We start from the raw sequence: 24,653 nt of genomic DNA, 5'->3' as shown, positions 1-24,653 counted from the left end.
CTAACTCAAATCCTACTTATTACATTAACAACTTAGAGACTGAGAATGATATAGAAACAACTGTGCTTAAAGCTCTGGCTTCCCTCATTGATTCTGTATGGAATTTCTGACAACCTTTTGGAGAACCCAGTTACCTGGAGCAACCAGAGAAATTCTACCTGAGGCAGACAAACTTTTTATCTTCAAGCCAAAGTTTTGGGGCTAAAATAGGGCCCACAAAATTATTTATTTATTTATTTTGTATTTTTCTGAAGTGAGAAGCAGGGAGGCAGTCTCCCACATGTGCCCAACCGGGATCCACCTGGCATGCCCACTAGGGGGCGATGCTCTGCCCATCTGGGGCGTTGCTCTGTTGCAATGGGAGCCATTTTAGCGCCTGAGGCGGAAGCCATGGAGCCATCCTCAGTGCCCGGGCCAACTTTGCTCCAATGGAACCTTGGTTGTGGGAGGGGAAGAGACATAGAAAGGAGAGGGGTGAAGAGTAGAGTAGATGGATGCTTCTTCTGTGTGCCCTAACCAGGAATCAAACCCAGGACTTCCACATGCCAGGCCGACGCTCTACCACTGAGCCAACCAGCCAGGGCCGGGGCGCACAAAATTAACTTGCTCTGCCTGACCTGTGGTGGCGCAGCGGATAAAACGTAGACCAGGGGTCCCCAAACTACGGCCTGTGGGCCGCATGCGGCCCCCTGAGGCCATTTATCCGGCCCCCGCTGCACTTCCAGAAGGGGCACCTCTTTCACTGGTGGTCAGTGAGAGGAGCACTGTATGTGGATGCAGTACTGGAGTACTGTATGTGGCGGCGCCACAAAGCGCAGCCTTGCTCACATACAGTAGTACTACTTCCGGTGACGCGGGATGCACGCTTCACAGCTCTGGAAGCATGTCTTACACTTGTTACGGCTAGCAGTGACAAATGAACTGGACATTGACAATCTCATTAGCCAAAAGTAGGCCCATAGTTCCCGTTGAAATACTGGTCAGTTTGTTGATTTAAATTTACTTGTTCTTTATTTTAAATATTGTATTTGTTCCCGTTTTGTTTTTTTACTTTAAAATAAGATATGTGCAGTGTGCATAGGGATTTGTTCAGTTTTTTTTTTATAGTCCGGCCCTCCAACGGTCTGAGGGACAGTGAACTGGCCCCCTGTGTAAAAAGTTTGGGAACCCCTGACGTAGACTTATAACGCTGAGGTCGCTAGTTCGAAATCCTGGGCTTGCCTGGCCAAGGCACCTACTAGAAGCAATGAGTTGATGCTTCCTACTCCTCCCCCGTTCTCTCGCTCTCATTAGCTTAAAGAAAATTCAAAACAGAAAATTAACTGGCTCCTCAGGAAAGTAGTGCTAACGCATCCCATTCGTGGGTAGAGACCTCCCTGCCTCTTGACTCCCATCACTGGCTCAAGATATCCTCTGGGCATCTGCTATGAAACAAGACTAGAAGCAGAGCCACTGCTACGATTCTTGTTCAGGAAACTGTCCAGAGACGTGGTGTTCCAGACTTCCTAGCGTCTGCTTAGGGGACAGATTCCGTAACTTCCGTGTTCCGAGAGTGAGATCATGAGCAAATGGACCCTTGAAATTGCCTGGCAGCACAGGCAGGGGGTGAGGCTGACAAATGAGAAGGTTCCCACCTCAGCGTGGCTCCTACCTCCACACACAGCTCAGCACACCATTTATGAGCCTTCATTTTACTAAGTATTTGAAATGGTTTTTATTTCCTACTATGCTGGTAAATACTAGATTTGTTTCCAGCTTGCCTTCTGGTCTATTCATTTTGTGCCCTGTCCCTGTCCCAGGTCGGCACTGCAAGTGCCGGACAGAACAATCACCTCCCCCCTTCACAAAGGTGGCCTTTTCACACTGTACAGAACTGGTAACAGAACGGGTCCATGGGTCAGTCTTCGTCAGAGTCACTGGGGCCCGTGTACTCGCAGACAGCATCATAGTGAAGCTCCACCAGCCGATCCTCTCTCCGCAGCTGAACTACGGCCTGGCTCTGCTCTCTGTCCCAGTCCAGCAGATGGCCTACCTAGAATAGGGACAGTTGGAGTCAGCTAGCTCAAGCCAGACCCCGAGACTTTCCTTGCATGCTCCCATCCTGAATTCCCAGGTCTAGAACTCACCCTTCCAGCCTGTGGCCCCAGTACCACCATCACGCGGTTGCCCTGGCCCCTGGGGATGAGCGTCTCCAGCATGTCTTCCCTGACTCCTGCAGAGAGGGGAGTGAGGTCTGCAGCCGAGGTTCAGCCCAACTAGGGTCCTGTTAGAAAGGCCCTTCCTGTGTTCCCTGGAGCTACTGTGTACCCTGTTGACAGGAGTCTTTTTTATTTTTTTTTATTTTTCTGAAGCTGGAAATGGGGAGAGACAGTCAGACAGACTCCCGCATGCGCCTGACCGGGATCCACCCGGCACGCCCACCAGGGGCAACGCTCTGCCCACCAGGGGGCGATGCTCTGCCCCTCCGGGGCGTCGCTCTGCCACGACCAGAGCCACTCTAGCGCCTGGGCCAGAGGCCAAGGAGCCATCCCCAGCGCCCGGGCCATCTTTCCTCCAATGGAGCCTTGGCTGCAGGAGGGGAAGAGAGAGACAGAGAGGAAGGATGGGGGGGTGGAGAAGCAAATGGGCGCTTCTCCTATGTGCCCTGGCTGGGAATCGAACCCGGGTCCCCCGCACGCCAGGCCGACGCTCTACTGTTGAGCCAACCGGCCAGGGCTTGACAGGAGTCTTACCACACCCATTTCACAAATGAGGAATCCTAAGGAGCCGTTCCTAGAAATAGCTGTACTAAAGGGAGCATTTACATACAACGATAATGGTTGGCGGGGATAACAGACACTGCTTATCGTGTTCCTGTGGTAAGCCCTGCCCTGCACGGGGAGCTCATGCAGACCTCTATCGGGCTCCGGCCACGATAGGGAGAAACAAGTCATTTCCGTGCCAACTTTGCCTAAGTGGAAAGTGAGGCCCAGATAAGTATCTAATGTATTAGAGGATGCTGGGCCTTGCAAAAAACCTTAACTCTGACGAACCTCCTAGTCTGCCTTCTTGATCAGCCTCCTGGATGGTAATGATCCCGTGGCCATCCTTCAGACTCACCTTCCAGGACCTGGCCTTCATCTGTTCGACACACACAAGTATCTGGGCTGACGACATCTTCGATGGTCATCTGGGGAGAGGGTCAGGGGGCGTGCAAATGCTAGAGTAAAGGAGGTCCAGTCTCTGGGGGAGGTAGGGGACCTAGAGAACGGGGTTCCCACCTTGGTATTGTAATACTGCCCGCCCTTGTGCAATCTGTCCACAAACCGCACACGCAGGTCCCTGTGCAGCCAGTGCTGACTCCTGGAGGCTTTCTTACTCTTGGATACAGGCCCGTCTTCTCTGTGGAGATGGGGCAGACACCAGGTTTAGTCAGACGTGCATTCCAGTCGTCCCACCTTGGCCGATGCTATAAAACCCACCCGTACTACCGTTTCTAGTTCCTTCTGTGCACCTGCCTTGCCCTGGAAGCCTTCTCTGACTGCTGTAGCTTCCCCAAACACCTATCTTTTTTTACCATCTCAGATTCCCAGGGCTCCACCTGTCAGGAAGTTGTTTCCGCTTCCTCTCTTCCACTCCCTGCTGGGTAGGGAGGTCCTGATCCCGGAAGACCTTCCATGATGAGGCTGTTTCATTCCGTTGCCCTGGAGAAGTTTTGCTCACCTGGCCTGTTCAAGGGGGTATGGGGAGAACCAGGCAAGCTTCAGTGACTCACCCTCTTTCCTCCCAGGCCATACCCCAGCCTCAGGCTACCTCTCAGCCGCCAAAGTGTCCCCTTTTACCACCATGCCTTTGCCTGGACTACTAGAATGCTCTCCCCTTCCTCTCACCTGTCTCGGCCTCCTTCAGGAAGCCTTTCTCAGCAATCGCAGCCTGTGCTGACAGTGCCTACCTGAGTCAACTGCCTAATGTGGGCTAGGAGTCACGGAGAGTTCTGTGGCCCCCGCCTCCCATCTGCCACACTAGCCCGTTCCATTGGCATGCCTACGTGCCTTCCCCCCGCCAGGCCTTAGTCCTAGCTGCTCTCACTCTCTAGCAAACCAGAGGTTCATCGCCCAGCTAGACAAAGACCTCCCAAGGGCAGAAACTGGATTCCACACCTGATTCTTCTCTTTCAGAGAGGCTGAAGACTTAGGGTTACTAGATCAACCCTTCTGCAAGCAAACTGAATAAATCACTATCTCCATTTTCACCTCCTGACTTCTGACCAGGCACACCTGCCAGGGAGGCCGCTGTCCCTCCTCCCTGGGGATCTAACGCCCCCGGCCGAAGACAGGCCCTACTACCCCCAGGAACACTTCTCCACTCCCCCAGCGAGGCAAGAGGATCACTCACTGAGACTCGAGTTCTTGTCAAACTCCTGCTGGGAGACAGGCCGCAGACAGTACTCACTGACAGTCACCATGCGGTTCTCCGTGGCCAAGCGAACCATGGCCCGAACGTTGTCAGGATCGAGGCCTTCTACCTAAAGCGTTGGGAGGAAGAAGTTAGGCAGACACTGAGCAGACTTGGCCCACATTTCTAGGACCAAGCTGCCCACCCTTACCTCTAATCCAGTGGTTCTCAACCTTTCTTCTAATGCCGTGACCCCGCAATACAGTTCCTCATGTTGCAGTGACCCCAAACCAAAAAATAATTCTGGTGGCTACTTCATAACTGTAATTTTGCTACAGTTATGATTCGGAATGTAAATACCTGATACGCATTATGTATTTTCTGATGGCTGTAGGCGACCCCGCTGGGGTCGCGACCCACAGGTTGAGAACCGCTGCTCTAATCGGTCTGACCCCTATGTTTTCCCCAGCAGACTGTGACCTCCGAGAGTGGGGACCAGGCTTGGTCGCTGTGTTTCTCCCCAGCTGACTCTGAACCCTGAGTCTGGGACTGGGGCTGGTGCCTGTGTCTCCCCCATCAGACAGTGGGACTGGACAGATTTTAAGCATTTAATCCTCAGGGACTTGTAGCATACGGTATTTTCTTTCCTTTAGTTAGAAACTGAGGCTCAGAAAAGCCCGGCAAGTGGTCCTGAGTGACTAAATGAGGCAATGAGCTGGACAGGCCTAAATGACAAGGACTTCCAGCCTTTCTATCCCAAACCCAATTATTTTTATTTTTTTAAAAAATTTATTTAGCCTGACCAGGAGGTGGCGCAGTGGATAGAGCGTCGGACTGGGATGTGGAGAACCCGGGTTCGAGACCCCGAGGTTGCCAGCTTGAGCGCGGGCTCATCTGGTTTGAGCAAAAGCTCACCAGCTTGAGCCCAAGGTCGCTGGCTCCAGCAGGGAGTTACTTTGTCTGCTGAAGGCCCGCGGTCAAGGCACATATAAGAAAGCAATCAATGAACAACTAAGGTGTTGCAACACGCAACGAAAAACTAATGATTGATGCTTCTCATCTCTCCGTTCCTGTCTGTCCCCGTCTATCCCTCTCTCTGACTCTTTCTCTGTCTCTGTATAAAAAAATAAATAAAACAATTAAAAAAATTTTTATTTATTTTTATTTAGATAATTAAATTTAATAGGGTGACATTGGTCAACTAGAGCAGTGGTCCCCAACCTTTTTTGGGCCACGGACTGGTTTAATGTCAGAAAATATTTTCACGGACTGGCCTTTAGGGTGGGACAGATAAATGCACAAAATTATGCGACCGGCGTAAAAACTGTGGTATTTTTAAATAAAATTGTCGAACTTAGGAGACAAGCGTCAAGAGTGAGTCTTAGACGGATGTAACAGAGGAAATCTGGTCATTTTTTAAAAATAAAACATTGTTCAGACTTAAATATAAATAAAACGGAAATAATGTAAGTTATTTATTCTTTCTCTGCGGACCGGTACCAAATGGCCCATGGACCGGTACCGGTCCATGGCCCGGGGGTTGCGGACCACTGAACTAGAGCACATAGATTTAGTGAAAACATCTCCACATCATTTGGACAGTCGATTTTTCTGTATACCCATCACCCAAAGTCAAATCATCCTCCGTCACCTTCTATTTGTTTCTCTTTATGCCCCTCCCCTCCCAACCTTCATGTCAGTCTTTCCTGCTGTCTGTCTTGGACTCCAGGCACATCTTGGCTCCTTACCTTCCCATAGAGGCCTCGGTAAGGGCCAGAAAGAATCACCACAGCTCCTCCAGGTGCCAGCCCTTGAGGCTGGTCTTCCTTACTCTTCTCTTGCTCCCCACCTGGCCGCAGCAGGCGGTGGGGGCCGCTGGGGGCCAGGGCTTGGACCTCCGTCAGGTTGGCACCCAGCCCTAACCCTTTAGGCCTCAGTGAGTTGACACGGGGCTTCACCACTCTGTAGGGAGCACAGGATATGGACGTGTTGGGGGATGTAATGGTGTTCAATGCCCCCCAACCCCTACATAAATCTCATCTTTTCAATATGTTCAAGAATATATCACCCCCCATAAAAAGAATATACTTCCCCATGTCATATTAGGACTGCTTTTGATCTGTAGAGATGGAAATTTCATTTGGTTCAACCTAATAACATGCTACATATGCCATCCAATACATAGGATCTATATAGTACAACCAAATACACTAATATTTCTACAGGGGAACTCATTTAAAATATCCACACCAAGCAGGAGAAACACACTATAAAACAGTCAGTTCAGGTCACATTTGGCTGCCAAAGGGTTTATGAAAAAAGTTTGGTTTGGTTTTCAGAATTCTTTGTGGAGTTTAGAACTGTAGAAAAGGGACTGTCAGTCTGTGTGATTATAGCAAACGTCTAGTCTATACTTATTTGGGGCCAGGACCTACTACGAGTGCTTTAAATGTAGAATTTCACTTAACTCTCACAACAGACCTAGGAAGTCTGTTATTCCAATTTTTCAGCTATGGAAGCTGATGCCTAGGGAGGCAATCATTCCATAAATAGGATCCCATGATGGGGTTTCAAAGGGCAAACAGGACTTTGAAACAGTAGTGGAAGAGACTACCGAAGTGGTTAGGGTGGTAATGTGCCCCTCCTGTGGGTGGGCGGTAACCACAGGGGGCTTGTTCACTGCCCTGTCTGTTGTCCCCATGGCCGTACCCCAGAACTCACTGACTGAAGGTGCGGCCAATGCCCTGGCCAGGTTTCCAGCCCATGCCCCGCAACATGGCCAGCCCATAGGCCTCCACAGGGACTGCCTCGTAATCAGCGTCCTCGGGCACCTATGGATGCAGGTGGAAGAAGGACAGTCAGACGCTGCTTACAGTAGGACCTCTGAAGGGCACTTGCTGTCACCTACTGGGTGACCCTCAGTGCTTTCCAGTCAGCTCAAGGGAAACTTCTGCTTTCCTTTTTCCATCCTTCACTTCACTTTACTCCTTCAGCAAATATTTATAAACCACCTATTCAGTGCCAGGTACTGTTCTAGGTGCTGGGGATAAAGCAATAAGCAGAACAGACAAAAACTCTTGCCCTTGGGGAGCTTACTTCCAGTGTAGGACACAGAATAAACACATAAAACATGGTATGTAAGGTGGTGACAAGTTATATGAACTCAAATAAAACAGGTTAACCCTTTGAGTAGTGAGTTTTTTTGTTAACCCTTTGAGTGAGGACGTACATGAATGTTCATACTCTTCAAAGGCTTAAGGAGATGAGAAAGATGAAGAAGGGAGTGTCACTGAGTTGATATATATATTTTAAGATTTTATTTATTTATTTATTTATTTATTTACAGGGTCAGAGAGAGAGTCAGAGAGAGGGATAGATAGGGACAGACAGACAGGAATGAAGAGAGATGAGAAGCATCAATCATCAGTTTTTTATTGGGACTCCTTAGTTGTTTATTGATTGCTTTCTCATATGTGCCTTGACCACGGATGGGCCTTCAGCAGATCGAGTGACCCCTTGCTCGAGCCAGCAACCTTGGGTCCAAGCTGGTGAGCTTTTTTTTGCTCAAGCCAGATGAGCCCGCGCTCAAGCTGGCGACTTCGGGGTCTCGAACCTGGGTCCTTCCTCATACCAGTCTGACGCTCTATCCACTGCGCCACCACCTGGTCAGGCAAAATTTTATTTATTGATTTTAGAGAGAGGAGAGAGAAAGAGAGAGAGAAAGGAGAAAGGCATGGGGGGAGGAACGGGATGCATCAACTCATAGTTGCTTCTCATATGTGCCTTGATCGGGCAGGCCTGAGGTCTCCAACCAGTGAACTCAGCGCTCCAGGTCGATGCTCCATCCACTGTGCCATCACAAGCCAGGCAGTCACTGAGTTGATATTTTGAGGAAACATCACAAGAAGATTACAGGAAGCCATGAGGATACGGGAAGGAAAAGTGTTTCAAACAGAGAGGACAGTTAAGAGCACAGGCCCTGAAGCAGAATAAGACCTGGTATGTGTGAAAAGCATCATGAAAGTCAACCAAACTGAAACATACATGTGAAGGCAGAGGAGTGATAAGAAATTAATTAGGCTGGCCCTGGCCGGTTGGCTCAGTGGTAGAGCGTCGGCCTGGCGTGCAGGGGTCCCGGGTTCAATTCCCGGCCAGGGCACACAGGAGAAGCGCCCATCTGCTTCTCCACCCCTCCCCCTCTCCTTCCTCTCTGTCTCTCTCTTCCCCTTCCACAGCCGAGGCGCCATTTGAGCAAGGATGGCCCGGGCGCTGGGGATGGCTCCTTAGCCTCTGCCCCAGGCGCTAGAGTGGCTCTGGTCGCGGCAGAGCGTCGCCCCTGGTGGGCGTGCCGGGTGGATCCCGTTCGGGCGCATGCGGGAGTCTGTCTGACTGTCTCTCCCCGTTTCCAGCTTCAGAAAAATACAAAAAAAAAAAAAAAAAAGAAAGAAATTAATTAGGAGAGCTGGGCGGGAGTCACAAGACGGTAGCAGCCACAAGGGGGACTAGTGAATAAGTAATTGTAATAGTTCAGATGGGAAATGCTAGTGGTTCAGACCAGCATGCTGGTAATGGTGATGGGGAAAAGTGGTCAGATGCTATACAGATATGTTTTGAAAAGGGAGCTAGGATTCTGCTGACAGATTATATTTGGGGTATGAAATAATATGGGGAGTGGAAGATGAAGATCAGGTTTTTAGTCTGAGTGAGAGAAAGAATGGATGGAACTGTGATCAGCTGAGATGTGGAAGGAAAGCAACAAGAAGAGGGAAAATGAGGCCAAAGCTAGAAGAGGACGCAAGTGAGGTGAAAGCCTTTTTCCTTTTTTATTTTTATTTTTTTTATTTTTTATTTTTTTTGTATTTTTCTGAAGCTGGAAACGGGGAGAGACATTCAGACAGACTCTCGCATGTGCCTGACCGGGATCCACCCGGCACTCTGCCCACCAGGGGGCGATGCTCTGCCCCTCCGGGGCGTCACCCTGTTGCGACCAGAGCCACTTTAGCGCCTGGGGCAGAGGCCAAGGAGCCATCCCCAGCGCCCGGGCCATCTTTGCTCCAATGGAGCCTCAGCTGCGGGAGGGGAAGAGAGAGACAGAGAGGAAGGAGAGGGGGAGGGGTGGAGAAGCAGATGGGCGCTTCTCCTGTGTGCCCTGGCCGGGAATCGAACCCGGGACTTCTGCACGCCAGGCCGACGCTCTACCACTGAGCCAACCGGCCAGGGCCTTCCTTTTTTAAAATGAAAGAAATCAGAGGATGTCTGAAAGCTTATAAGAACTGTTCCGTCAAAAGAAATGGTGGTCTGGGTCTGAAGGAAAACTAGGCTCCAAAGAAGCACTACAAAAAAAAATGTGAATGAAGAGGTTAAAAGTGGGTCCATGGGTATGAGACAGACTTGGTCACATCTGTAGACACAACCCTCACCTCTCATGTTCTCACCTCCCATCATCACTCCCTCAATCTTTATACTCACTCCAGACACACCATAAGTTGCCTCCCTGTCAAACATATACCACATGAATTTTCTCCCACCATGCCACTGTCTGGGTTGTTGTTGCCATTAGGAGCACTCACCCTGCTCTTCCCTTTCTCACTAAACCCTACTTGTCCTTCCAGGTCTCACTTTTACCACTCTGGCCTCAGCCTCCATCATCTCTAGCCTGGACTACTAGTCTCCTTGCTTTTCATGTCTGCTTACTAGTCTATTCTGCTCACAGGTGTCAGAGAAATCCTGTCAAATCCTAAGTCTTGTCCCTTCTCTGCTCAGAGCCCTGTCATGGTTCTCATCTCATTCAGAATAAAGTCCAAAGTCCTTACCATGGCCCAAAAGGCCCTGCCTGGTTTAGCTCCCACTTCCGACTTCATCTACTACCCCTCCTCTTCGCTCATTCCACTCCAGTTACATCTGTCTCCTTGGTGTTCCTCAAATACTCCAAAGTATGGAAGGAGGATGGGATAGGCGGCAGGCCTCTAGTACACACAGAGACTTTCCCTGCTCTGGGCAGGGAGGCAAGCCTGGCAGATAGGGAAGAGACTGGGGCAGAGGAGGGAGGAGGGGCTAGCTCACTGTCTCAGCCAGGGGCTCGCTGTCTGCCTCTTCCTCGTTGGGGATGCATCTTTTCTGGATCATGGGGATAGCGAGCGTGGGGTCGACACCCGCATTTTCTCTCTCCTCCACAGATTTCTTGGATTCTAAGGAAGAATGGGAGGGAGCAATGAGGTCCCACCATATCCTTCCACTTTTCTCCTGTTCTTCCTTCACTATGGCAAGGAAAAGGGGATCACTCACCCTCAATGAGCTCCTTTACAGCCTGGGACAGCACCCCATCCACCACAGATGGGCCAGGGGCCTGGGCTGGTGGCTGCTTTCGAGGGCCTTTCTGGATCAAAGGGATAACAAGTTCCTTGGGGGCTTCTGAGGGATACACACTGATGTGGACACAGAGAGATGAAGTCAGGTCAGTGGGTGTTGAGCCACACGCCTTCATTCAGAGAAAACATAAGAGCCAAACTCACCCCCAGCCCCGTGGACCATACCCTCTGTTTTGTCTGGTTCCCAAGTTATGTCTCTGATGGTGCCTTCTTTGGAGTATCTCCAGCCCCAACTCTTAATTGTACCTTTGAGGAATCAGTCCTCAGTCCATGGCTTCCACAATGACCCACCAATCACTACCTTCAGTCTAAACTCTCTCCCCAGATCTAGGCTCCACACCAGCCTCCTGATGGTTGATTCTCTTCTGGAACTCCCTCCCTCAGGCCCTCTCCTTTCTGAATTAAGCTGATGATGTCCTCCCTCATCCTCAACCTGCTGCTCCGTCCCGTTTCCCACATCGAAGAAACTCCACCACTTCAACTGAGAAACTAGGGTCCTGTCATTTCCCCCCTCCTTTCCTTCTCTCAGAACGCACTAGAGCATTATCCAGAAGCACAGAGGTTGCCAGTATGACCCCCGGTCAGGGCACATAGGAACAGATTGCTTTTCCTTCTCGGTCTCTCTCCCTTCCTCTCTCTAAAATCAATAAAATAAACATTTAAGAATGCACACACCTCAGGGACACCAAATCCTAAAGACACTCCCTCTCAAGCTGTATTCTCTTCTAGACAATTCCCATGATCATCAGGCTCAATTTCTCCAGCTGTCCTACAACTTCCCCCTCTCGCCTCCCTGAATTTCCACATACGGTACTCAGGCTTTCCAGGCCACTGCCACCAAGACAATCAACTCAGATTGCACCCTCCCTCTTGTGCCCACCGCACGGATTTTCAAGGGATGAAAGACCCAGCGCTTCACCTCTGCAACTTCCTCCCTTCCACAGTCTTCAAGAAATCTTTCTCTTCTGGAACCGCATCCAGGTCGTCTCCCCGGTCTGCCAGCCGTCTTCGGGCGGCCGTACGACTGAAACTGAACGAAACTGGAGCAGTGGAGGGTCCTGCCGGCCGCAAAACACTCTCTTCACGATCCGCCATCTTTCCCCTCTTCCCAAGCTGGTGCGTTGCTTGCTGGGAAATTTAGTTTGGGCTCAGCTTGCGGGGGCTGAGGAAGAAACTTTAAAACTACATTTCCCATAAAATACTGCGGCATCGCCAGGCGAGGGCGAATTAGGGCGTGGGAAGTAATTGTCACCCTCCTAGTTCTTACAGAGCGTAGCGCCAAGAATACTGGGAAATGTAGTTCTTCAGAGAGGTAGGCGTGGTAGAAGGTAGACTCAGTCTTTCAAGAAATTTACTACTTCGTGTAGGCATTTGACCAGTATTTATTGATCGTCTAGTGTGCACGTTACTGTGCCCTACTGGTGTGGGAAGATAAATAATTTTTAAAAAGTGGCAGCCTGGGCCCTGGCCGGTTGGCTTGGTGGTAGAGCGTCGGACTGGCGTGCGGAAGTCCTGGGTTCGATTCCCGGCCAGGGCACACAGGAGAGGCGCCCATCTGCTTCTCCACCCCTCCCCCTCTCCTTCCTCTCTGTCTCTCTCTTCCCCTCCCGTAGCCGAGGCTCCATTGGACCGGGCGCTGGGGATGGCTCATTGGCCTCTGCCCCAGGCGCTAGAGTGGCTCTGGTCGTGACAGAGCGACGCCTGGGATGGGCAGAGCATCGCCGCCGGGGATGGACAGAGCATCGCCCCCTGGTGGGCGCGCCGGGTGGATCCTGGTCGGGCGCATGCCGGAGTCTGTCTGACTGCCTCCCCGTTTCCAGCTTCAGGAAAAAAAAAAAAAAAAAAAAAAAAAGTGGCAGCCTGGGCCTGACCTGTGGTGGCGCAGTGGATAAAGCGTCGACCTGGAATGCTGAGGTCCCCGGTTCAAAACCCTGGGCTTGCCTGATCAAGGCACATATGAGAGTTGATGCTTCCTGCTTCTCCCCCCGTTCTCTCTCTATCTCTTCCACTCTCTCTCTCTCTCTCTAATAAAAATGAATAGATAAAATCCAAAAAAGTAAATAAATAAAAAGTGGCAGCCTGACCTGCGGTGGCGCAGTGGATAAAGCATGGACCTGGAATGATGAGGTCGCCAGTTCCAAACCCCAGGCTTGCCTGATCAGGGCACGTGCAGAGAAGCAATTACGAGTTGATGCTTCCCGCTGCTTCCCTTTTTCTTTTTCTCTCTCGCCTCTCTTTAAAATCCATAAATAAAATCTTTTTAAAATGTTGATTGTATTGTTGTTGGTTTTTTTTGTATTTTTCTGAAGCTGGAAACGGGGAGAGACAGTCAGACACTCCCGCATGCGCCCAACCGGGATCCACCCGGCACGCCCACCAGGGGTGACGCTCTGCCACCAGGGGGCGATGCTCTGCCCCTCCGGGGCATCGCTCTGCCGCGACCAGAGCCACTCTAGCGCCTGGGGCAGAGGCCAAGGAGCCATCCCCAGCGCCCGGGCCATCTTTGCTCCAATGGAGCCTTGGCTGCGGGAGGGGAAGAGAGAGACAGAGAGGAAGGAGGGGGGGGGTGGAGAAGCAAATGGGCGCTTCTCCTATGTGCCCTGGCCGGGAATCGAACCCGGGTCCCCCGCACGCCAGGCCGATGCTCAACCGCTGAGCCAACGGGCCAGGGCCTGTATTGATTTTTAGAGAGAGAGAGGAAGGGGGTAGAAAGAGAGAGAGACAGGAACATCAATCCGTTCCTGTACGTGCCCTGACCTGAGATAGAACCAGCAACCTCAGTGCTCCTCTAAACCAACCAAGCTATCCAGCCAGGGCAATAAATAAAATCTTAAACTGGCCTGTGGTGGTGCAGTGGATAAAGCCTCAACCGAGAAAGCTGAGGTCGTCAGTTCCAAGCCCCAGGCTTACCCAGTCAAGGAACATACAAGAAGCAACTGCTTCTTGCTCCTCCCCTTGCTTTCTCTCTCTTCCTCTCTAAAATTATAAATAAAATAAATAATTAAAATAAAATAAAGTCTTTTAAAAATATTTTTAGAAATCAACAAATGCCAGTTGTGTACAATAATACAATAATAAATAGATGTGTAAAAAATAAAGACACATAAGCCCTAGTCGGTTGGTTCGGCGGTAGAGTGTTGGCCCAGTGTGTGGAATTCCAGGGTTCAATTCCTGGCCAGGGCACACAGGAGAGGTGCCCATCTGCTTCTCCACCCCTCCCCCTCTCCTTCCTCTCTGTCTCTCTCTTCCCCTCCCACAGCCGAGGCTCCATTGAAGCAAAGATGGCCCGGGCGCTGAGGATGGCTCCATGGCCTCTGCCTCAGGTGCTGGAATGGCTCTGGCTGCAACAGAGCAATGGCCCAGATGGGCAGAGCATCGCCCCCTGGTGGGCATGCCGGGTGGACCCTGGTCGGGCGCATGCGGAAGTCTGAATCTCTGCCTCCCAGCTTCTCACCTCAGAAAAATACAAAAAGAATAATAAAGACACATAAATATGTCTAACGATGTCAGATTTAATACTCGACAAGCTCTAGGTTCAAATACTAATAAAACAGACTTCCTCTGTAGTAAGATGACTGATCGTCCTCCTTTAGGGAGGACAGTCCTTTTGTAAGTTCTGTCCTCCCTCGAAATGTCCTTTTTTTGTTGTTGTTATCCCTGGCAGTTTATTTTTAAAAACAACACCCCAGTCATCATGTTCTCTTCCTTGTCCATCATTTTTCTTAATAGAAGTTACAAAACTTTGGGTGGATAGATTATCTTTGCAAACGGACACACTGGCCGAGAAGTCATGGAACATGTCCTTCTTTTTTTTTTTTTTTTCCGAAGCTGGAAACGGGGAGGCAGTCAAACAGACTCCCGCATGAGCCCGACCGGGATCCACTCGGCGTGTCCACCAGGGGGCGATGTTCTGCCCATCTTGGGGCATCGCTCTGCCGCAATCAGAGCCATTCTAGCGCCTGAGGCAGAGGCCACAGAGCCATCCTCAGCGCCCAGGCAAACCTTGCTTCAGTGAAGCCTTGGCTGCGGGAGGGGAAGAGAGAGACAGAGAGGAAGGAGAGGGGGAGGGGTGGAGAAGCACATGGGCGCTTCTCCTGTGTGCCCTGGCTGGGAATCGAACCCGGGACTCCTGCACGCCAGGCTGACGCTCTACCACTGAGCCAACTGGCCAGGGAGGGCCTCCTTCTTTTTGATATTGGAAGACTAATCTGTAAATGTCTATATTTGATTGATGCAGAGTCTATCCATTGTGTGTGATATGACATATTTGTATTTGACATGGATCAGTACAGTGTGGAGAGAAGCGATTATGGGATGCATACGCTCCCTATGGGGGACCTTGAGAGAGCGCGCAATATACCGGGCATGCAAATGGCTTTGTGTACTTTTTACTGAAACACAACATGGCACATTCGACATTGTAGACTCACGATTATTTCTTTCTCAGTGAATATTCAATCATAGACAGGTAAGCACAATTCACATTTTATTAATTCATTATCTATTTAATAATTTCTAAATACAAATAATTTTTTTTTGTGTGTGTATTTTTCTGAAGCTGGAAATGGGGAGAGACAGTCAGACAGACTCCCGCATGCGCCCGACCGGGATCCACCCGGCACGCCCACCAGGGGCGACGCTCTGCCCACCAGGGGGCGATGCTCTGCCCCACCTGGGCGTCGCTCTGTCGTGACAAGAGCCACTCTAGCGCCCGGGCCATCTTTGCTCCAATGGAGCCTTGGCTGCCGGAGGGGAAGAGAGAGACAGAGAGGAAGGAGGGGGGGTGGAGAAGCAGATAGGCGCTTCTCCTATGTGCCCTGGCCGGGAATCGAACCCGGGTCCCCCACACGCCAGGCCGACGCTCTACCGCTGAGCCAACTGGCCAGGGCCTAAATACATATAATTTTATTTACAAGTATTTTCCTGAAATTTGAGTTTTAAAGTGAAACTCTAACCTCAAACCATGTCTATTAATAACGCATTTTGATTAAATAGTTGCATAAAACAGATGTTTTTTAATTAGAAAATGAAAAATACACCCAAATATTACTCCAAATTAGTGGTTTTGTTTGATATTTAGTTTTGTTAATTTAGCTTCTGGAAAATTTGCCTACCATGATGTAAACTTTTCAGTTCCTAATGTGCTTGCATCATTCCTGTAGCTCTATATTTTATTTTTAATTTTGAATTTCATTTAAGGTATGGAAAGTCAAACAAGAGAAAATGCCATTTCAACAATAAACTGAAAAGGAATTTCCATTCCTCATATCAAAGAAAGGTACCATTGTTTTCTGCAATATCTGCAGCAGAAAATTTTGTATTGCATTTGGGGGTAAAGCAGTGATAAACACTTGACCACCAACAAACATAAGCAATCATTAGATGCTTCCAGTTATAAAGTAACAAGTTTTTTTAAAACTTCAAATTATTCTAAAGATGAAAAACAGTTGGCTGCAATGGAGGGAACATTTGCATTTCTTTTCTTTTTCTTTTCTTTTTTTTTAGAGAGAGAGAGTCAGAGAGAGGGATAGATAAGGACAGACAGACAGGAATGGAGAGAGTTGAGAAGCATCAATCATCAGTTTTTCATTGCGACACCTTAGTTGTTCATTGATTGCTTTCTCATATGTGCCTTGACCGCGGGCCTTCAGCAGACCGAGTAACCCCTTCCTCAAGCCAGCGACCTTGGGTCCAAGCTGGTGAGCTTTTCTTGCTCAAGCCAGATGAGCCCGCACTCAAGCTGGCGACCTTGGGGTCTCAAACCTGGGTCCTCTGCATCCCAGTCCGATGCTCTATCCACTGCGCCACTGCCTGGTCAGGTTCTTACAATTATTATTAAGAATTAATAGGCATGTAAGCATAATTACAATATAAAATATTACAAATGTTTTTATTATGCATTTATCATATTATAGTGTATTATTGTTGCAATGAATAAAATGTTTCTTTTATTTACGATATTGTTTTCTTCAATTTGTTTTTGTTCTCTTTTTCACTGTAAAAACGTTGGTCACCTTCCTTATCGTTAGGTTTGTAGTCCAGTGGGGAATAATTACACGCAGGCCCTGGAGCACAGGCCCAATGTGGCGCCCGCCCTGCCCTGTGTACCAGCGCCGCCACGTCGGCCTTAGCTAGGTCCACTAGGGGGCGCGCGTGCAGCAGCGTCAGGAGCTACCAAGCTCTGGGACTAGCCCCCGGGAAGCGCGGTGGCCCGCGGGGGAGGGGAGGGGAAAGAACAGGTAGGGGCAGAGCCTGAGCCTGGGCGGACCCCAACACTTCAGGACCTCAGAAGACCTACAGTACCCCTCAGGCTCCCCGGAACCCCCCCTCCCACACTCCCGGGTTAGTTTCGATGGTCGCCAACTGTCCCTACCATCTCCCGCGAGCCCCAGTCACCACGGGTACGCGCGTGGAACTTCGCCGGCCCCCACAATATCCCTAGAGCCAGCTGTTTGACCGCAGTATTCCTGGATATCGCGAAGACCCCGTGACTATCTCTGGAACTCTCGGACTGCTCCTTCGTCCCCCCCGATTCCAAACTCTTACCCCCGCAATATCGAGAGGGACCCCGATTTCCCCTGATGTCCCAAGAGAACACAGTCTACCCCTCCCGTGGCTCAGGGACCCCGACTCACCCTCCAGATACCCCCTAGGCCATCCTCGTGGCCCACACCGTGGTCCCAGATTGTCCCTCCACTTGTCCCCAGAGGCCCTCGCCTGAGACCCCGCAATTCCCCGGCGATCCTGGGCAGAACCGTCCGGCACACCTCCCCGGGGACTCCTGAGAGCCCCGGAGCTGGAGCGCGGCCCCGTGGCCGGCGCGGATGCGGTGCGGATGCGGGTCAGGGCCTCGAGCCCAGCCCGGGTCGCTGGGCCCCTCCTGCCGCCGCCGCCAGGGCGCCACGCTGCCGTGTTTACCACGTCTCCTAAGGGAACGCGAAGGAGCAGACAGGCGCAGCGAGGCGTGGCGGGGACGCGCCCCCAGCCCCCACTCCCGTACCTCCTCTGCTCCCCCTCGGGTCCGTGGCGCCCCCCGCGCGCGGCTCCATGACCCAGAGTCGCCCGGATGGACGCAAAGCCGCCGGGGACGCGTTTTGAGTGCCCGCGCGCGCTCCCCTGGCTGCCCGCCCGGGCCTGGAGGCGGTGAGGCCGGCCTGTTCCGAGCCTGGCGCCCCAGTCCGCGCGGTGACCTACCTGGCGGCAGGCAAAGAGGCCTGGCTGGGGGCGCCAGCGCGTGGCCTCGCTCTGCCGTCATTCTGGACCCCAAACCCTGTCAGCATTCTCGGTGACCTGAGCACCGCTCCCTGAACCCCAATCCTTGCCACTGTCCCCAGATTTGCAGCCCTCCTGGCATGGCTCTTAGAGAACCCCCAACCTCCAGGGCCCCTGCCCCGATAATTCATCCCTGAGGCTGTCCTTGGGCACCCTATTCCTTCACAAAAACCTGAGGGCAAAAATCTCCCAATCTGGGAGAAATTCCCTATCTGCAGACCCTTCAGCACCCATTCAGTTGGCCAGCATCCTGCCCCATTTCTTTCATTTTTAAAAATGTTATTGATTTTAGAAAGAGAGGAAGAGAGAAAGGGCGAGAGAGACAGAAACATCAATCAGTTTCTGTATGTGCTCTGACTGGGAATTCAACAGGCAAATTTGCGTACTGAGACAATGCTCTAACCACCGGAGAGATCCTGCCCCATTTTTTGAAGCATCCAGGCTTCCCAGTGCTTGGCAACCTCCTTTCACCATCCGTGCATTCCAGCCTTTCAATAATGCCGGTCTGCAAGATCATCCCACTCAGGGATCTACAGAGCCTCATCTCCTGTCCCCCAGTCTGTAAGAACCTCCCTACCCCATACACTAGCTCCGGAAACCCGCAGCCCAGGAATGGAAGCTGCCCTCCCCATCCGCACTGCTTGAAATCTCAAGAGTGGGGTGGAGCAGTGAAGGAGGTCCAGTGTGTCCACCCTCAGACAAGGTCTGGTCAGACATGGGAGAGGCGGGGGGGGGGGCTGCAAGAGAAATGAAGGTAGAAACCATTCAGTTCTGTTCACCTATGACAACGCTGGGACCCTGAAAGGTGGATGAGACTGTCCAGTCTGATGGAATGGACGTCAGGACACAGTGTGTCCCCAGCTCATAGTGAAGGAGTCACGGACCAGGTGAGCATTGGGGATGAGCTCCCTGAGACAGGTGCTGTTGGTAGCTGGCTGCTGGGCCCCGGACAGGTGCCTGAGCCACCGCAGCCCTGTTTCTTCCTCCACAGAGTGGTGGTCACAAGTCCGTCTCTCACTCTTCCCCGTTTCTCCTTCCACTGCAGTAGCACTGTGTCTAAGTGTTCCTTAGGGCCTATGTCCTCGGTCCCCCCAAATTTTCATACCTAGGAAGAGCCTCCTTTCTCCCCTCTCATTGGCTGGTGTCCCCTCTCACCCAGGTGCCTTCAAACCCTCCTCAAGTCCAGGACCCTACGGCCCCTCCACTCCAGGGGACCTGGCCTTCCTCAGTTTTTGAGCCCCCTTACCTTATCAGGCTCAAGGTTCTAAGCCGTCCCTTGGCTCCAAACGGTGGCCCATACCAAGCCCACCATATTCTTGCAGTTCCCCAGTAGGGACTGGCTTGGATAGATATTCACTGCAATTTTACTGAATGCCTACTATGTGCAGAGCTCTGTTGGAGGCTGCAGAATTTACAGGTAACTTGGGCTCCAGTTCAGCATCCCGTTATTAGGTGTCAGGGCTTGGGCTGGGCCCCTAATTTCTCGGGACCTCGACTTCCCCTTCTCACACGTGGAATAACAACGTCCCCTAGATGGAAAGAGGATCCCAGCCCAGGGTCCTGGGATAACATAGGCATGCCCGAGGCAAAGCGAGGCCAAGCGCTGGCGCCCCCAGCCAGGCCTCTTTGCCTGCCGCCAGGTAGGTCACCGCGCGGACTGGGGCGCCAGGCTCGGAACAGGCCGGCCTCACCGCCTCCAGGCCCGGGCGGGCAGCCAGGGGAGCGCGCGCGGGCACTCAAAACGCGTCCCCGGCGGCTTTGCGTCCATCCGGGCGACTCTGGGTCATGGAGCCGCGCGCGGGGGGCGCCACGGACCCGAGGGGGAGCAGAGGAGGTACGGGAGTGGGGGCTGGGGGCGCGTCCCCGCCACGCCTCGCTGCGCCTGTCTGCTCCTTCGCGTTCCCTTAGGAGACGTGGTAAACACGGCAGCGTGGCGCCCTGGCGGCGGCGGCAGGAGGGGCCCAGCGGCCCGGGCTGGGCTCGAGGCCCCGACCCGCATCCGCGCCGGCCACGGGGCTGCGCTCCAGCTCCGGGGCTCTCAGGAGTCCCCGGGGAGGTGTGCCGGACGGCTCTGCCCAGGATCGCCGGGGAATTGCGGGGTCTTAGGCGAGGGCCTCTGAGGATAAGCGGAGGGACAATCTGGGCCCACGGTGTGGGCCACGAGGATGGCCTAGGGGGTATCTGGAGGGTGAGTCGGGGGTCCCGGAGCCACGGGAGGGGTAGACTGTGTTCTCTTGGGACATCAGGGGAAACCGGGGTCCCTCTCGATATTGCGGGGGTAAGAGTTTGGAATCGGGGGGGACGAAGCACCAGTCCGAGAGTTCCAGAGATAGTCACGGGGTCTTCGCGATATCCAGGAATACTGCGGTCAAACAGCTGGCTCTAGGGATATTGTGGGGGCCAGCGAAGTTCCACGCGCGTACCCGTGGTGGCCGGGGCTCGCGGGAGATGGTAGGGACAGTTGGCGACCATCGAAACTAACCAGGGGTGGGGGGTTCCGAGGAGCCTGAGGGGCATTGTAGGTCTTCGGACATCGTGGAGTGTTGGGGTCCGCCCAGGCTCAGGGTCTGCCCTGACCTGTTCTTCGCTGCCCCTCCCCCGCAGGTCGCCGCGCTCCTCAGAGAGCGGGCGGGAGCGCCAGGCAGCTGCTAGCGCGGCTGCACGCGCGCCCCCTGACGGCCCGAGCTACAGCCGATGTGGCGGCGCTAGTACGCAGGGCCGGCGCCACACTGGGCCTGCGCTCCAAGGACTGTGCGTATCGGGGGCGGTGCCTCCCTACGGGGCGGGGTCGGGGTGCAATTCGGTTCTGAAGCCGCTAGTGTGAGTTAGGAGGACCCTGCTTGAAGGGACTCGAGGGGGCGGGGCCTTGGGGCTAGCATATTCCTTCAAGAGGTGACATTGGGAGGATTATGGCATTAGGTGAGTGTTGGAATATTAGTTGAGGGTGCAAGGATGGATTGGTTATCCCTGTCAGGGAGGCTTTAAGCGGTGGTATTCCTAAGAAAGCAGGGCTTGGAGAATATTGGGAGTGGGCGCTTAGCTGAGGGCAGGCCTGTAATGCTGGTGTAAAGGGTGGAGCCTATAAATGCATGGTGGAGGGGCTCGAAATGTCAGGATTGGTTGAGATTAAAGGCTATTACAATAGAAGGTGGAGCCTGGAATGCTCAGGCGTCAAATCCTGGAGTTGCAGCCTCCAAGGTGGGCGGGCCTATGGTTCATTTGAGGGGCATGGTTTGCGTGTAATTGGAGGGAGGAAGGTATGGAAAATGATTTAAATAGCCGGGCCCAAGATTATTATTTAAGTCGGTATCAGTACAGTTATTTGAGTGTGTAAAAACTTATTAGATGGGTGGGCGATTCTGTTTTTGCAATCTAGAGGTAAGTCAATGAGATGAAGGTAGAATGGCAACTCACAGGGCAGGACCTGGGTAGTTTACACGAAGTTTGACCCTGGATTCCCCATTTCATCCGCCAGCCATTAGCGAGCTGGATTCTGCGGACATAGAGTTCACAGACAGTCGCCTGCCTAATCCCACTTGCGTGGAACACCAGCCCCAGGTACCACCTAGTCCTCCTAATCGAGGCCACCTGCCTCAAGACTGGCAATATATGTATGTACACTCGTGTCCTTATTCCAGCATCGTCGGTCAGAGACCTTGGATACATGTGCTGCACCATCCCAAGTGACTCAGGTTAAGGCACGTAGTGCTTCAAAGCTGCCCCAGGACTTTGGTTGGTTCCGTGTGGAGCTGGTTCGTGGTTCTGCAGGCTTTGGCCTCACGCTAAGTGGAGGCCGAGATGCAGCCAGAGACGCTCCACTGACAATACGCGGGCTGCTGAAGGACGGGCCGGCCCAGCGCTGCGGTCGCTTGCAGGTGAGCCACCAGGCACCCTGCATTCCATGGTGCTAACCCCGATCTCATCCTTTTTTTTTTTTGTATTTTTCTGAAGCTGGAAACGGGGAGAGACAGTCAGACAGACTCCCGCATGCGCCCGACCGGGATCCACCCGGCACGCCCACCAGGGGCGACGCTCTGCCCACCAGGGGGCGATGCTCTGCCCCTCCGGGGCGTCGCTCTGTTGCAACCAGAGCCACTCTAGCGCCTGAGGCAGAGGCCAAGGAGCCATCCCCAGCGCCCGGGCCATCTTTGCTCCAATGGAGCCTCTGCTGCGGGAGGGGAAGAGAGAGACAGAGAGGAAGGAGAGGGGGAGGGGTGGAGAAGCAAATGGGCGCTTCTCCTATGTGCCCTGGCCGGGAATCGAACCTGGGTCCCCTGCACACCAGGCCAACGCTCTACCGCTGAGCCAACCGGCCAGGGCCCCGATCTCATCCTTTGACCTCATCCTTTGTCGGGGTGCTCTCCGTATGCCCTTCATACAAAACTCCTCACCTTGTACTCTTGCAGATTGGTGACCGTGTGCTCCAAGTCAATGGAGAGTCAACTCAGGGCCTCACCCATGCCCAAGTCGTGGAGCGGATTCGCACAGGTGGCCCCCGGCTTCACCTTGTGCTGAGCAGGTCTCTTGAGACCCACCCCAGCAAGTCTGAGAGGGGGGGAGGACCCCCAAAAGGAGACGGTGGGTTTCCCAGGGGAGAGAGCTCTGGGATCTGTGAGGGGAAGAAGGTCTCAGAGTAGAGAGTCTGGGGTCCTGGGTGGAAAGGGTTTGGTGGCTTTAGTGGGGAGGGTCGGGGATTTGGTGTCTGTGAGGAAGTCATGGCATTCTCAAAGGTGGGGGTGGGGAGGGCAGCGTCCCAGGATGAGAATAAAGGTGGATTTCAGAGGGGAGGCTTTGGAGATACTGGGAGGGGACAGGAAGGAGGAGGTCTAGGGTAAAAGCAGGTGTTTGGAAGGAAGGGTGTGGGCCTTGGAGGTGAAGGCTGGGTGGGGTTAGTGGCCAGGGCTTGGGATGAGGATGCAGAGGGTAGGGGGTCTAGTTCCTAAAGACAGGGGTTCATAAGGGAAAGGGCTGGGAGTAGGAGGAGGTGGACTGTGCAGAGAGCATTGGGGGACTTAGATGGGAGGGGTGTAGCATTGTGAGGGTCAAGGTTTGATTTCCCTTGGGGATTGTGGGAAATTATTTCTGAGGGGTGTGTTCTGGGTCCAGGGAGGAGTGGGGCCTCTGGTAAGGAGGTGTGGGGGTCCTGAGGGGAGGTGTCAGTTCCTGAAGGGCGTGTCCCCAGACCTGATGGAAGTTTTTTCTTTTTTTTTAAATTATTTTTATTATTATTATTATTATTTTTGTATTTTTTTTCTCCTCTGAAGCTGGAAACGGGGAGAGACAATCAGACAGACTCCCGCATGCGCCCGACCGGGATCCACCCGGCACGCCCACCAGGGGCGACGCTCTGCCCCTCCGGGGCGTCGCTCTGCCGCGACCAGAGCCACTCTAGCGCCTGGGACAGAGGCCAAGGAGCCATCTCCAGCGCCCGGGCCATCTTTGCTCCAATGGAGCCTTGTCTGCGGGAGGGGAAGAGAGAGACAGAGAGGAAGGAGAGGGGGAGGGGTGGAGAAGCAAATGGGCGCTTCTCCTGTGTGCCCTGGCCGGGAATCGAACCCGGGTCCCCCGCACGCCAGGCCAACGCTCTACCGCTGAGCCAACCGGCCAGGGCCGTAAGTTTTTTCTAAGGAGCAGGGTTTCCGTCTCTCTCAGCACTTGGAGTCTTCTGGCCACCCTGGGCTCAATTTAACATGTATTCCTACCATCCTCAGGTCACAGCCCAGATCCTGGGGGACTGGAGACGATGAAGTCTCGTGGCACCAGTGCTTCCCCACTTCAGCACCCTCAGTCCTGTAGGCCGCACAGGAGCCGCGGCAGCCCAGAGCCTAGCCCTGAGAGAGCAGCAGACAGCCTCACGGTTCCTCCTCCTGAGCGCCGCATGGAGGACCCAGACCATCGATCCCCGGGTTCCCCGGGACCCTGGCTGGTGCCCAGCGAGGAACGGCTGTCGCGGGCCCTAGGTGTCCCAGGGGCCACGCAGCTCGCCCTGGAGATGGCAGCTGGAAGGCGGAGGCACTGAGCATTATCTGACAGCTGGGTGCTCACTTGGTACTGCCCGACCTGGATCTGGCGTGCTCTGTCAGCATCGCAAGCAGAACAGCCACTTGGCCTTGTCCCCCCTCTTGCTGCTCAGTCGACCGGCCCGCGCTCCCCTCCCCTCGCAGTGTCAGTGGTGTGGCCCTCCTTGACCCTCCAGCTTGTGCTTCGGGTTTGGGCTGGGGAGGTAATAAAGCCACCCAATCCGTCTTGACTTGCCAGGTGCTCTAGGGCGGGTGGGGCTCCTGAGTCCACCGGGTAAAGGAGGGGGAGGGTCAATCCGGTTTGGAGGAGGGCCTCTTGCAACCTTTGACAAGTGCTGTTTCTTTCAGGCTTCTTCAAGTGTCTTTACTTCTGCCGGTCCTCAGCCCGGCGTGCTTTCACCCCGCTCTGTTTCTCTTCGCCAACTCCTGCTTCTCAACCCATTCATTAATTTCACTTTTTTATTTGGAGGTGTACAGGGCTCACAGATAATTATTGTGCGTGGCGTGGGGAATGCAGAGGTGGCCTGTTGTAGCAACAGTACACCAGTATACCCAGAGCCCTGGCCCTGAATCATCCAGACCCTTGGTGGCCGGCCAGATTGCAAAGTTAAAAACGGCG

General features: G+C 53.0%; 2 protein-coding genes across 2 annotated transcripts; one reads left to right on the top strand and one right to left on the bottom strand.

Annotated features, from left to right (window-relative positions):
* Nucleotides 1–1,699: 1,699 nt before the first annotated feature.
* On the bottom strand, nucleotides 1,700–17,813 carry GPKOW (G-patch domain and KOW motifs). Its single transcript, XM_066357138.1, has 12 exons — nucleotides 17,743–17,813; nucleotides 11,662–11,870; nucleotides 10,660–10,799; nucleotides 10,438–10,562; nucleotides 7,096–7,205; nucleotides 6,123–6,336; nucleotides 4,375–4,504; nucleotides 3,581–3,707; nucleotides 3,261–3,381; nucleotides 3,100–3,169; nucleotides 2,127–2,212; nucleotides 1,700–2,032 (listed from the first exon to the last, which is right to left on the bottom strand). The coding sequence occupies exons 2-12, from the start codon at nucleotides 11,835–11,837 to the stop codon at nucleotides 1,898–1,900; spliced, it is 1,434 nt and encodes a 477-aa protein (XP_066213235.1). The 5' UTR covers nucleotides 11,838–11,870; nucleotides 17,743–17,813; the 3' UTR covers nucleotides 1,700–1,897.
* A 1,926-nt stretch (nucleotides 17,814–19,739) lies between these two features.
* On the top strand, nucleotides 19,740–24,259 carry MAGIX (MAGI family member, X-linked). The gene is made up of 6 exons (XM_066357264.1): nucleotides 19,740–19,848; nucleotides 20,619–20,765; nucleotides 21,490–21,572; nucleotides 21,653–21,889; nucleotides 22,421–22,592; nucleotides 23,726–24,259. Exons 1-6 carry the CDS (start codon nucleotides 19,800–19,802, stop codon nucleotides 24,031–24,033), a joined length of 996 nt encoding a protein of 331 aa, XP_066213361.1. The 5' UTR covers nucleotides 19,740–19,799; the 3' UTR covers nucleotides 24,034–24,259.
* The last annotated feature ends 394 nt before the right edge of the window (nucleotides 24,260–24,653 follow it).

Source organism: Saccopteryx leptura, chromosome X, assembly GCF_036850995.1.
Source record: "Saccopteryx leptura isolate mSacLep1 chromosome X, mSacLep1_pri_phased_curated, whole genome shotgun sequence".
NCBI classification, from domain to species: Eukaryota; Metazoa; Chordata; class Mammalia; order Chiroptera; family Emballonuridae; genus Saccopteryx; species Saccopteryx leptura.
This window is presented reverse-complemented; position numbering and strand designations above follow the sequence as displayed.